General features: G+C 35.1%; 1 protein-coding gene across 4 annotated transcripts in view; it reads left to right on the top strand.

Moving 5' to 3' along the window:
* Positions 1-13,983, top strand: part of ZNF638 (zinc finger protein 638) — a 123,497-nt gene that overhangs the window by 59,203 nt on the left and 50,311 nt on the right. For all 4 annotated transcript variants that reach the window (XM_019647634.1, XM_019647638.1, XM_019647637.1 and 1 more), the window contains exons 2-4: positions 5,654-7,145; positions 11,581-11,642; positions 13,189-13,227. In XM_019647634.1, coding sequence (XP_019503179.1) covers positions 5,654-7,145; positions 11,581-11,642; positions 13,189-13,227 — 1,593 coding nt within the window. The remainder of the gene's footprint in view (positions 1-5,653; positions 7,146-11,580; positions 11,643-13,188; positions 13,228-13,983) is intronic.

The raw sequence follows: 13,983 nt of genomic DNA, 5'->3' as shown, positions 1-13,983 counted from the left end.
TTTTAAGCTGTATTTCTCCCTAAGACAGTGGATGCTGTGTATTACATGACATGGCTTGAAGAATAAGAAAATTGAAAAATTTGAAATTGTTTGTTGAAACATATTAGGAAGTACTTGTTTTTAAAAACATTTAAGTTGAAATGTAAAGGATTAATTTTTTTAGCTATTATGAAACTCAGTTATCTAGAAAATGGTGTATTTAATGGTTATAGATAATAAAGATTATATTTACTGTTCAAACTTTGTTCAGAGTATCTTGCCATCACTTACCTTGATTATATAAATTCTTTGATATTAACAGTATTTAAAAATTATTGTCAAATTATACCATTGTTGGTGAAACCTCTTGAGTTTCTTCTAATAGCAAATTTGGAATACCCAGGACTTTTACATTTCCTATTTTCGGGTTAGAAACCAACTTGACTTTAGATATAGGTGATGAAATATTGTTTACATATTTACATATGTAATACTATTGTATGGCCATTTCATCTTTAACCAACATTTCATTTTATTTCTTGTCCATAGGCTAATATAAAAAAGGAAAATAACTTGAAGGTTTTTTTTAAACCCACTAGTTCTTATCCTTAAGTTCCATCCTAACAGGGATGTATAATAGCATTCCTTTTTCCAGCTGCAAAATAATGGATATATACCATAGTTTATTCAACCAGTTTCTAGTCTCTGCAAACCCTCTAATTGCAGAGGTGTGAAAAGGGAAAGTTCCAGGAGATTTCTAACTATATTTTATCAGTTGTTTCTCTAATTCTTATGAGATATTAGCTCCAGCTTAAAAACTGAAGTGTTAGCTCTATGAAGGAATGGATCTGTTCAGGTTTAATGACTTTGCTATTACACCTAGAACAGCAATGTCAATTATTTGTTAAATGGATGAATGACAACTGGATTTGAAATTACTCTCTGATATATTTATTGTTAAGAAGACAGTTTCTCTAAGTTTCTTAGCATTCTTAAAAGATATCCTGTGTGACCTGATATTTGATTTTTGTACTTTTTATTCCCGTGGATGGATTGAGAATGCCATAAATTCCTATGTTTCTATCTGGTGTTAGTCTTTGTATTAAGTAGTTTTTACCCTGGGGGCATCCTTGATAGGGCTGAAGTTTAACCAAGAGAAAGGTGAGAAAAGTTAAATGACAAAGAAAGAAAAGGATGCTGATGGTGTGGGGCTTGCCTGTCCTTAAGAAAGATGTGAAGAAATAAGGCTTCAGAATTAAATAATTGCTAAGTGAAGTTTATAATGCTTTATAGGTAGGAAGCTTGACATAAATACAAGCACCTTTTTAGTAAAAATATTTTATTTGGCGTGAATGTCCTCTAAGAGAGAAGATTAAACAGTAATTTACCTAAATGATTAAAAATGTACTTGCACTTTTAAAATGAAAATGAAAATTATGCAAATGAAATATGAATATAGTTAAATTTCATTCGCAAAGAAAATTTTAAAATTACTTCATTTTTTTAATCAGCGAAGATAACGTTATTTGACATACAGATTGTAAGCAGACTTTTTATTCTAGTTTCCAAAATGTATGTCAGTTCTTACCAATGCCCAACATTGTGTCTCATGTTTCTAATTTAAAATGCCCATCATTGTAATGGGAATAGAACTGTAGGCAACTGAACACGTGTATAGTAAAGTAATTTATCATAATTTCTCTTTTAACAATGATGTTTTGATGAACTACTTTGTCAGAAACCTCTCTACCAGGATTAGAAATGATATGGTAGCATAAGGTGTTTGACAAGTTTATATTAATGGATTACTGTCTGAAAATTTTACTAAATATAAATTAAAAGGAAATAGAATACGATAGACTTAAAAGTCTGAAATTTGGAAGGAGTTGGGATAAAGGTTAGGAGAAGCATTGGCTTGAAGTACAGGAGGATTAAAGAAACTTGTTCACAGAATATTTGCTTATAATGGATTTTCCATAATATGCATGCCAGGAGAGAAACTTTCTTATCTCTAGCTAGTAGGTCCTGAAAGTGCTTAATAAATAGCTATGGCTGAACAGGCCTCTAACTTGTCTTACCGAGAGAGGGGAAAGAGATCTCTCTAGGAGAGCTAGGGCTATTAACTTGACTCTGTCCTCGAGTTAGATTTCACAGTGGACTAATGAATGATACAGGAAGTCTAGTGTGATTTTTTTTTTTAAGGCTTCTAAAAAATGCAAACAAACTAAACCTCTGCTTATTGATAATTGAAATTCCTTAATTAGGGAAAGGCCTTTTTAATTCTTCTCTTCAAGTATATTTTAGACGGTTCTGTGAAAGATTAGTGTCTTTTCAGGACTGATAATTCAGTGACTACACATTGATACAGATAATGCCAGTTGTTACAATATTAAATAATTCTGCCATGATTAGTAAGTAGCTGTTGCCCCAAGGGTAGACCTCTGTTTCCCCACTCTTTTAGTCCCTTCCTGAGGACTGCCCTGCCATCATCACCTTGTGCACAGCAACCAAAAATTTAAAAGGTGAGTGGAGGATGGAGGGACACAGGACCCTGCTTGCACACTATAGGCACAAATTACTGTGCTTTACCAATTACTAAATATTTCAACCATCACTCCTGGGTATATACATGAAGAAAAAACTCAAGGTGGGGAAGTGCAAAATGAAAAAAGCTTTTTGATAAGCAACATAGCATCTCAGAGCTTTTAATATGAAATAGGCATTGTGCCCCTCTAAGAATGGTAGCATGTGCATACACTTCAGACTTTCTTGACAAGGGAACTCTTTTGTAGAAGACCTACAATCCTATAGGACACTAGTTTCTGCAGAATACAGTATGTGAAGGGCTGCTCTCTTGCATTTTATAAATTTATGTTTACATCAATGTAAGAGTGCTAGGCAGATTAGGAAATACATAGATAGGTTTTTGCCTTCAAAGAACTTAAAATGTTGATACTTCCAGTGATACTTGTTTACAGTTCCATGTAGTAATTAGATGACTGAAATCTCTACTTTGGTTTATTATGGGAGAGAAAATATTTGGAAGAGTTTGATTGTTTAAAAAGACCTGGAGTTTGTTATAAATGAACATTATTTACAGAGAATTTGGATATCATTGTTCAGTAAGCTTGTGTCTCTTGCTTGTATCCAGTGAATCAGAAGCCTGTGTAGTTTTTATTGTATTTTTGTTTCATTCTAGTTTGAAAATATATATGTCAGTTATGAGGACTTTGGATGTGATCATTTAGATAGCAAATATTTGAGGGTAGAGTGAGTAGTAGGGTTATATCCTTGGGGATAAGACAACAATGAGCATGCTTTTAATTGACAATCGATTGTTGATAAAGACCACACATATGAACACAAAAACATGAAATAGTAAAAGGTACGAGTCCCCAAATGGCATAAGCAATAAAAAAGTTTGTTGGAAGACTCACTCTGGGCCTTGGTGGTCAAGGAAGGTTTGATGAAGTTTTGATGAAGAGTGAGTAAAATCAGCTCAGATCCAGAGCAAGGTTGTTTTATTTATTTACCGTATTTCACTGTGAATAATGTGCACTTTTTTTGCCCAAATTTGTGAGGGAAAAATAAGGATGCACAATATACATGGGTAGTACTAATTCCATGTCTGTATAAATGTTTTTAATTCATTTATGCTTATGAGTTAAAAGTGTAACTCTAAGAGAAATCAATGATGGTATCCATATACAAAATAATACCCTGGAATACAATAATTGGTTTTGTTGAACTTTCAACGAACTTGCAACAGTGGAGTTCTTGGCCTACTATGATGCATAAATATCGTAAATTTGTTACCGGCGCATAAAATTTCTTGTACCTTGTTATCTGTTCTTGTGTTTTCGTAATTATTTGTTACATAAAATTTCTTGTACCATGATATGTTTAAAAAAATAAATGCTAAAATTCCTTTATAATACAAAAAACAAGTACCTAAATGTAAAAAAATAAAAATTTGAATTAAAAAAATTAAAGTGAAAGATTTTTTTCCCTGGAAGTTTGGGCCCAAACATGGGTGCGCGTTATACACAGGAGCACATTACGCACGGCAGAATACGGTATTTTGATTGGAAGAAATGAAGGCAGGTGGGAAGAGCAAAATAGGAGGAAAGGCCTAGCTGGAATAAGTGTTTGGTAAAATTAGAAGGGTAGAGATTGGACAGATTGGTTGGACCTTAAACAAAGCTAAGAAGTAAATACAGGGAATGAGATTCTCTGGGATATTTGAACAGGAGTGGTGTGGCCAAAATGGCCTTTTATAAAGATTAAATGTGACAGCATGCAAGATGGTTGGAAGGGTGAGTGTTAACCAGATAAAGCCCATTTCTCTGCCAAATTAACATTTCACTAACATATATAAAGAGGAAACTATATAATAGAGTTACAGATGAAGTTGTAGCTTGAATCAGAAAGTGATGATCATCAAATAGGATCCATATTGTGGGTTTCCATAGTAGGTGTAAATGCCTGTAGACCTCGTGTTTCCCACCCTGCATTTCTATCAGGTATAAAAGTAGGGAGTTGATAGAAAGCATAGGCTTGCATAGTCTGTGGTTTGTTGTGTTTTTTTTTTTTAATCAGAAAGGAAGGGCAAGTACTGCGACTGCTGACCTTGGTCCTGAATGATAGCTAAAGTGTTATTTCTCTGAGAAGTGGGTTGGAATGTACTGCATTGTGATGGGCTAGGCAGCAACCAGTTTTAACTAATACAATGCCTGGGAACTGCAAGATAGTCTTGCTCACATCTGTTAGTAGTAAGAGCATGGATTATGGGGCCAAATTACCTTGAGTGCAAATTTCGGCCCTGGCCATTTTTTATCTATATAAGGTACTTAACTTTTCTGAGCCTTAGTGCCCTCCTTTGTAAAACTACATGTCTCTGGGTTATTGAAATGAACCAATCCATGTAAAGCACTTAGAACAGTCATTAGCATGTGTACAATGTTCTATAAAGTTAATCTTGTTATTATACATTTGTCTATACTCAGACTGTGGTGGGAATCCAAGAGGAAGGTGACTGATTTTGTTACATATTATGTTAAATGTTATAATCAACTCCATGCTGCTGCACACTCTTACATCAGACTCTGTAGTCAAGTTAACATGTGACAAGTTTTCATGTTAAACAAATGTTTAACACAGAAACTTAAGGATAGTCTAATTGCTATATGGAATTTATTAGATGTGATTCCAAGGAAGCTGTGTTTGGAAAAATGGGACTTGTAAAGTTTTAGGCTTACAGTTCCTATTTTTATTGTGTGTACACCTGATAACATACATATTAAGTGTGTGCCTTTCTAAGTATTTTAATGCCTTCATCTTTTTTTTTCAGTATTAAAGCGTGAAATAAACCCCCACTGTATTTCAAGATTATTTAGAAGTTGTAATTACCGTTCAGCACCTAGGACAGCACCCAGTGCAACACAATATACATGAACTCTGGCTTCAGGTTTGGGGTTTGTGTTCTGGATTCGGAAAAAAAAGAAGAGAAAGTTTTTGGGAAAGTTTAAAATCCTTGTAAGCACTTATTGTAAAAGTGTATGAAATGCAGAATGGTTTCATGGCTGTGTTTCAAAATGTTTTACACTGGCTGTAGAACCCACTACATTAAGTAGTTTGAGTTAAAATGATCTAATATTTGTGTTTTAACTTTCAGCTTTGTGTTATTCTTGGAAAATTTCGCACCACTTGTGAATTCCTTGAACCTGGGCATTGCAAACCCACTTCTGTTGGGCCCATCTCCTTTGCACTTTGCTCAGATTAAGACTCAGTTGGCGCTTCAGCAGCTGAATGCCGTTGCCTCACATAGTTCAACACCACCTTATACTTTATTAAATCAGGCATTCTTGAAAATAGCCATGTCGGGACCCAGGTTTAATCCTCGAGGAAACTTTCCACTTCAGAGGCCACGAGCACCTAACCCTTCTGGGATGAGGCCTCCAGGACCATTTATGAGGCCTGGATCTATGGGTCTTCCAAGATTTTACCCAGCAGGGAGAGCCTGTGGAATTCCACACAGATTTGCTGGTCATGAATCTTATCAGAACATGGGACCACAGACAATGAATGTTCAGGTAACTCAACACCAAACTGATCCAAGATTGACCAAAGAAAAATTGGATTTTCATGAAGCACAACAGAAGAAGGGGAAGCCTCATGGTAGCCGGTGGGATGATGAGCATCAGATACCTGCATCAGTCGGAGTGAAACAGAGTTCTGTAACACAGGTCACAGAGCAGAGCCCTAAAGTGCAGAGCCGCTATACAAAAGAGAGTGCCTCAAGTATCTTAGCAAGTTTTGGATTATCTAATGAAGACTTAGAAGAACTCAGTCGCTATCCTGATGAACAGCTAACTCCTGAAAATATGCCATTAATTTTAAGGGATATCAGAATGCGAAAAATGGGGCGCCGATTACCTAATATACCTTCTCAGAGCAGAAATAAAGAAACACTTGGTAGTGAGGCAGTTTCAAGTAATGTGATTGATTATGGGCATGCAAGCAAATACGGCTACACGGAAGATCCACTTGAAGTATGTATTTATGATCCTGAATTTCCAACTGATGAGATCAAGGATGAATTTCGGTCACAGCAGAGCATTTCTGCATCTGTACCCGCACCAAATGTGATATGTAATTCTATGTTTCCTGTTGAAGATGTGTTTCGACAGATGGACTTTCCCAGTGAATCCTCCAATAATCAGTCCTTTTTCCCAGTTGAGAGTGGAACCAAGATGTCAGGCTTACGCATTTCAGGAAGACAGTCAGTCCTCGAACCTGTAAAATCTGTCAGCCAAACAGTTAACCAGACAATGATTCCACCATCTATGAACCAGCAACCTTTTTCATCAGAATTGATTCCAGCTGTAAGCCCACAGGAGCGGATCCCACGTGAGCCTGTGATTAATTCATCTCATGTACACGGATCAGGAAGAGGTAAAAAGAATTACCAGTCAGAGTCTGACATTCCCATTCAGTCTCCCTTTGGGATTGTGAAAGCATCCTGGCTACCAAAGTTTTCACGTGCTGATGCCCAGAAGATGAAGAGACTTCCAACTCCTTCTATGATGAATGATTATTATGCAGCATCTCCAAGAATATTTCCACATTTGTGTTCTCTGTGTAACGTAGAATGTAGTCATTTGAAGGTGAGTGTTTTTAAAGATCACTGTATAATGATACTCAGCGCCCAAGTTTCCTCTAAATTCTCATGTATGCTGGTGTTAACTAAGCACTAAGGAAATGGCAGAAATTAACTTTGCGACAGCAACGCTTAGTTGTAATCTGAGTAGCCCTGGCCTAAATACTGAATTGAGCGGTAGGCTTTCTGTGTTCCTGTGACTGGGCACACCACATGGTTCTTCCATTTATTTTGAACTTTTGATTAGTTATCTCAGAAAATTTATGCAACATCAAATTTATATAACATAAATTGTATACTTATAAGACTGTCACGTGAGAGTCACTTTTATCTAAAGAGAATCTGTTAGTTTAAAAAAAGCTGGAATAAAACATTTGTACTGCACACTTTGAAGAGACAGTATACTAGCCTTGCCATGTATCTACCTATCTTGAGCTAAAGACAGTTAATGTCAATTTAAATATTTTCTGACTCTATCTAGACTAGGATTTTTATTGTTGCATGAGAAGGAGCTTCCTAAAATAACTTAATCCATATCAAAATTGAGTCAGGAGGAGTTATTAAGGGACCAGCTGTGGGCTCAGAATAGAGTGTAAAATTATAGAAATTTAGAGAAAAACCTTTTAAAATAAAGTCTTCAGTATCTTCGTGGTTAGTATAGTTACAAGGAAGTATTTTACAGACGTGCTGAGGAGTAATGTAGGACATACTGTTTGATAGTAATCATAGGTGGATTTGAGTAGGAATTCCCAGGTATGTTTTATTTACTTATGTATGTTTGGAAACCACTGTTTCTTCTATTTCCTGATGCAATTTGTAAATTTATATCATAAATGGCCAGGAAGGAATGTACTTCTCACAGGAAAAAGCTTTCATTCAAGGCCATAGCATTGGCTATACATTTTGAATAGGCTTAAAAAAATCTAGATATTAATTCTCTTGTTTTTTCTCCTTCCAGTGCTGCCCTTTTATTGTCTTTATATTACTCATCAGGTTTCAGCCAACAAGAATCTGATACCTACAGCTGGTGTTTTTTGTCTTAAGTTTAACTGCAGCAAAGGAAAACAGCATTCTCTACCTCATTTAAGCCAGATTTGCTGAGTTCTAATAAAATAGTAGTTGCCTTACCCTACCAAAGGGAGTAGCAAAGTCTTGAAAAATCTCAGAATAATTCATAACACTTAGTTATAATCTGTAAGAAGCCCTAGCCTAAGTACTGAATTGTGTTAGGCTCTCTATATTCCATTTATTTTGAACTTTCAATTAGTCATGATGAATCCAAGAAACATTATCTTAAAGAACTTAAAAGTTTTCATTTTCATTCTGTAGAATAGAAAAGGTGTACATTTATGCAGCTGCTATTTACTGATTACTAGTTTTTCACATGACTATTAGGTGCTGGGGCACAAATGAAGAACTGAAAATTTTAGATGATGTTTGTAAGCAGTTTATACAGTCTCATTGTCTCCTAATTACCCACCTAAGGAATTTTTAAAAACCACAAAAAACCAGAGGCCAACAAATGGTTTGATGATGGTATTTAACTTGTTTGGGTATGCTGTAGGGGAGAGAGATTTAATATTTCTTTCTTAATTTCAGGCTTATATCAGTTCAGGCCAGCATTATCAATTTACCAGCACCTATATTATATTTAGCAGTATGTAATTTAAAAGAAGTATAAATATACTTTCTGCCATCACAAGACTTGTGTAGTCTAGTTAGATAAAACTAATTGAGGGATAGAGACTAACTGCACCAAGTCTTTCTGGATTGGAATGATCTGGAAGGGAAGACTTTGTGGAGTAGGTTGAAGATGGGTCTTGAATGATGAATAGGCTTCAGTATATCTAGGGGAGGAGGGATATCATTTCAGATAGAGCAACAAGTACAAAGGGCCTTGAAAAGCTAGCCTAAGAAGTTTAGACTTCAGTTGAGAGGCATTGGGAAGCTAATTAAGGTTCTTGATGTGTAAAGTGACATGTTAAAAGTATATTTTAAGGAGCTAAATCTGGCTGAAGTGCGCAGGGTGAATAGGAATGAGAATCTGCGATAGGGTAGGGCACCTAGTTTGAGGCTTCCCTGGTGAAAGGCTGGGTTCATGTGATAAAAGGAAAATTCTGAGAGGAAAAGAAATCATTTAATTATCATTAGAGTTCACAGAGATTGATTACCATTTAAAACAAACACCTTTTAACAGTCACAACGGCACAATGGAACTAACGAATGAATTCTTCACTACTAGATGATTAAATGATAGGCATTTGTGAACATGGACTTAGATGACACAAACTCTCTCTCATTTCTGTGATATGTCTTGCTGTCTTGTGTTTATATACAGAGTATATGACATAAATATGTGGCCAATTTGGCCAATGTAGCCATAAAAATGTAAATTACCAATTGCAAATTTTTTCTTGCTAAGTAATATTTGATGATGTTCTGCATCCATGGAGTCTTTAAAGCTGTGGCCTGACAAAAGCAACAATAGGATATGAAATGTATTTTTTTTTTCTAAATTGGGATTTAGACATTACAGGAGGAGCTGTCCTGAGTTTAGAAGTTATGTGTTTTTGACTGTCCTTGGTTTAGAAGGCTGTTCTTTGTTTTAAAACTGTCTTTCTGACTGAAATAATTCAGTTTGAGAACTGACAAGATTTTTGAGGTAGTTGGAGGATAGAGAGTGAGCTCTGATATGGGTATGTATTTTTACAGCTTGATTCTGGGCTCTCTCAAGTCTAGTCCTCATAGCATCTCCTACTTAGTAGGTAATGATCACTCCTTTTCTGGAGAGGCAGTACTGTTTTTGAGTCCCTTTTCCAGTTTCCATACTGTTATTTAGAGAGTTGAAACTGAGGTGGCATAGATATGTTTACTGAACTTAAAGCAAGTAATGTCAGTGAGTCAAGTGGACCTATTAAAAGAGAGTGTGTTGTGTGTATGTGTGTGTGTAAGAATATGACTTACTTAGGAAATGACTTACTGGAAAGAATATGCCTTAAATAGGGCAGCTGTCAGCATTGGCTAATAGTTGCTGTATAGAATACATACATATCCAGTATTACACCTTCATATTATTTTCAAGAAAACCTGGAAATCTGAATTTGGGGGTAAAAATCTCTGGATTTTTAAGTGTTGACAGCTTATTAAAAAAACAAAACAAAACCACCTTGTGGTCCAATGAATCATGCTCACTCTTCCTGCTAGTGTGTCTGTTTGATGTAAACAGTGTTGAGTTAATGTCAAAGACATGGGTTTTAGCATTACTAGAGACCTGGTAACTGCCCATCTCTCCTAGCTTTCTATTTGTATCGCTGAACAGGATGTGCAAACATTTCTTTTTTGCAATCAACAGTCAGTTCCATGTCTTAATGAAATAGTTGAGGGTTTGTTATAACTTGTTGCTGAGTATTGCAAGTAGCATTCACTTATTTTCACATAGTTCTTGATAAGGCAGATTCCATAATTAGTGTCAACTGTGATTTTAACTGTGGAAATTTCTAGTTCGTCTTCAGCAATGACAAAATAAAGTGTTTTTTGAAATGAAAATGAATAACATTTTTCTCAAGGAAGGTTTTCAAGTAAGAACTGTTTAGTAAGTTCTGCCTATCCAAATGCTAGAGAAACAATAAAACACTGAATAATATACATGTTGCTTTTAATTAATTGTTTCACTTGGAGAACTGTGTCTTTGAAAACTGTATTGCTTTTTTAAAAATCAGATGTACCTTCCAGGAGCTATTTATGGGTACAGAATGTAATTTTAGGGCAAATTTGTAAATGAAGTAATGTATAAGAACGCATTTTGTTCATTGTAAAGCTTTATATGTAAGGGATATATATTGTGTCTTCGAAATTGGGTTACTTTCCTTTAAATAAATTAGATTTGATCAGTAGCAGCTTTTCATATTTTTACTAATTTTATCCTTTGCCAATAGTGAGTACCTTGTTTGGAATGGTACTGACCTAAGAGGTAGGATTTTTTATTGTTAATGTTATTAGATTGAATTTTAGAGGTCAAGTTGTTGAGAACCCCATATTTTGAAGATGCCATTTCAGGTACCATTTTATTTATAGAGTTTTTGGTGTTCTTTGGAATGTTGTTTTTATATTTGAGATGAGTTGTTTCTGATCCATGCTTTTATATTCTCCAAGTTTAAATATATATTTGATTGCAAAATGAGTATACATGGGTGTGATTTTTAAAATGCTTTCTATATTAAAATGTTTTAAAATGGCATCAGTGAGGTATATGATCTTAAGTGCCTTTGTTTGGAGGCCTTTGTTTTTGTTTCTAAAATTTTGTTGAGTAGCCAAATGCTATTTGTGACTAGATTTGTTTAGTTTTTGAAAAAAGTATGCTATGTCATTTTAACAGCCTTATTTATTTCATTAGTCAACATGAGAAATATTCTAATTTCAGCACTTTTTCCCTTTTATAATAGGATTGGATTCAGCATCAAAATACATCTACTCATATTGAGAGCTGCCGTCAGCTACATGAACAGTAAGAATAATTGTTTTCTTTTTTATAGGTAACAGATTTAAAAAATAGTTAATGCTCAGGTATGACTGCTTAATACCTTCAGTGTGGTACCTTGGAGAAAAAATAGTTTTAGAAAGCTATTGCCTATTTGAAATATTACTTTTATAGATGTATGAGGTCAGACAATTAATTAAGTTCGTGAACTCATCCTAGAATAAGTGCTACATACCTCATTACTGAGTATCACTACGGTCACCTTCGAAGCACTCCCCTTGGGAAGCTTCGCACAGACACCAGCGCCTACTCTACCTTTCAAAGCAGTTTTGGAAGTTGTTTTCTGGGATGGCCATCAGAGCTCTTGTCATGTTACCCTTGATATTCTGAATCTCATCAAAATGTCTTCCTTTCAATATTTACTTTATTTTCGGGCAAAGAAAGAAGTCATTGGGGGCCAGATCAGGTGAGTAGGGAGGATTTTCCAATACAGTTATTTGTTTACTGGCTAGAAACGCCCTCACAGACAGTGCTGTGTGAGCTGGTACGTTGTCGTGATGCAAGAGCCATGAATTGTTGGCGAAAGTTTAGGTCGTCTAACTTTCACGCAGACTTTTCAGCACTTCCAAATAGTAAACTTGGTGAACTGTTTGTCCAGTTGGTACAAATTCATAATGATTTCAGAAAAGGTTAGCAACATCATTGCAACAAGTTTGCAAACTTAATTGTCTGACCTTGTATAGCTGTGGCTTCTACATGCCTGGCTTCTAAATATCTCAGCCCTCATCTTTTCCCCTAATTCCAGATATTTATTTCTGATTGTTCTGAAAACATTTCTATGTTCTCTTTACTTCAGAAATACATTGATTCCCCATTGCCTTTTACTTATTATGTGCAGCTTCTTTACCTGATTTCAAGGACCATCACAGTTTGTCTCTGAGCTACCTTTCCATGTTTTCCCCCGCTCATAATTCCTTTTCATTTCCGCGCTGCAGCCAGACTGGTTTCTGGAATAGAACACATGTTTTGCCTCCAGTCCTCTTTTCATGTATTGCCATTGCATGAGATCTAGCCTGATTCATGCCTACTGATAGACCTTTTTAAAGGCTACCTGTAAAACCTTTTCTGTGAATTCTGTCCTGATTCCTCCTATTCTAGATATGTCTTTGTGAGGACCAGTTGGTACAATGTAGAGGGTACCATTCATGTTATATTCTGTAGAATGGTGCCCCTAGAATTCTGCAAAATGCGGTAACTGTCTTTTCCTCTTTTATCCCCTGCCTAATCTTGTATATTGTACCTCTTAACACTTCTATATGTACTGCCTGTTCTACTTTGGAAACCTTTAAAGTATGGGGAATATGTTTCTTTTCCCTGAATTGTTTACTAGCATAATACTTTATGTATTGAATTAGACACTCAAAATATTTTACTCCCAAGAAAACTTTCGTATTTTAATATACTAATAAATCACTGTGTAAACATAATTTTGAACAGATACATTGCAGGGAAAGATTAATTGAACCTTAGTCTTATTTTTAACTGTTAATTAATATTGTTTATTCTTAAATAGGTATCCTGATTGGAATCCGGAAATCCTCCCATCAAGAAGGTAATTATTGTTTTTAATAGTGGTAATATTGGAATGATTTTCTTTTAAAAGTGAGTAAGTACTTTTTTTTTTAAAGGTATTATTTTGAGTTGAGTCCTGTTTTGACCATTTTTAGTTTTAAACAGCAGGCAAATGCAACAATAACTATGACTCTTTCTTTACCCCTGCTCAAATGTGATAGCTTTCCATATGAACTACTTTTTTTAGTCTTTTCTCAATATACTTTATGCTTTTATTATTATTTTATATTTGTGGAATCTTAGGTTATAAATGCCTTGAAGGCTGGGAATGGTTTTATTAAGCTTTATATCCCTTAGAGGTTTTCTGTTCAATGTGTGTATATACAAGTACAAAAGTAAAATATTAATATTTGTAGATGGCATAATCTTCAGGGAAAAAAATGTTGAAAAGCATTTATTTATGTAAATCATTTCCTGAAATCTTTATATAACTTCATACTTTCAAAACATTGGATATGATAGTAATACATGAAAAGCCCAAGAAATTGATGACGATATTCTGTAAATTAGCAAAACAGTGGGATCCAAGCAATTAGAGGGCTGATCATCTCTTCAGATTATCTTATTTATCTTACCGTATTTGCCGGCGTATAAGACGACTGGGCGTATAAGACGACCCCCTAACATTTCCACTCAAAATACAGAGTTTGTTATATACTCGCTGTATAAGACTACCCCCTCTTCCGCACACCTTCCACACACCAAATAAAAGGTAAAACAATATCAGATTTGATTT

The sequence above is a fragment of the Hipposideros armiger genome, unplaced genomic scaffold, assembly GCF_001890085.2.
Source record: "Hipposideros armiger isolate ML-2016 unplaced genomic scaffold, ASM189008v1 scaffold_114, whole genome shotgun sequence".
In the NCBI taxonomy this organism is placed as follows: domain Eukaryota; kingdom Metazoa; phylum Chordata; class Mammalia; order Chiroptera; family Hipposideridae; genus Hipposideros; species Hipposideros armiger.
Note: the sequence above shows the minus strand (reverse complement) of the source record. Positions and strands in the feature narration are given on the sequence as shown.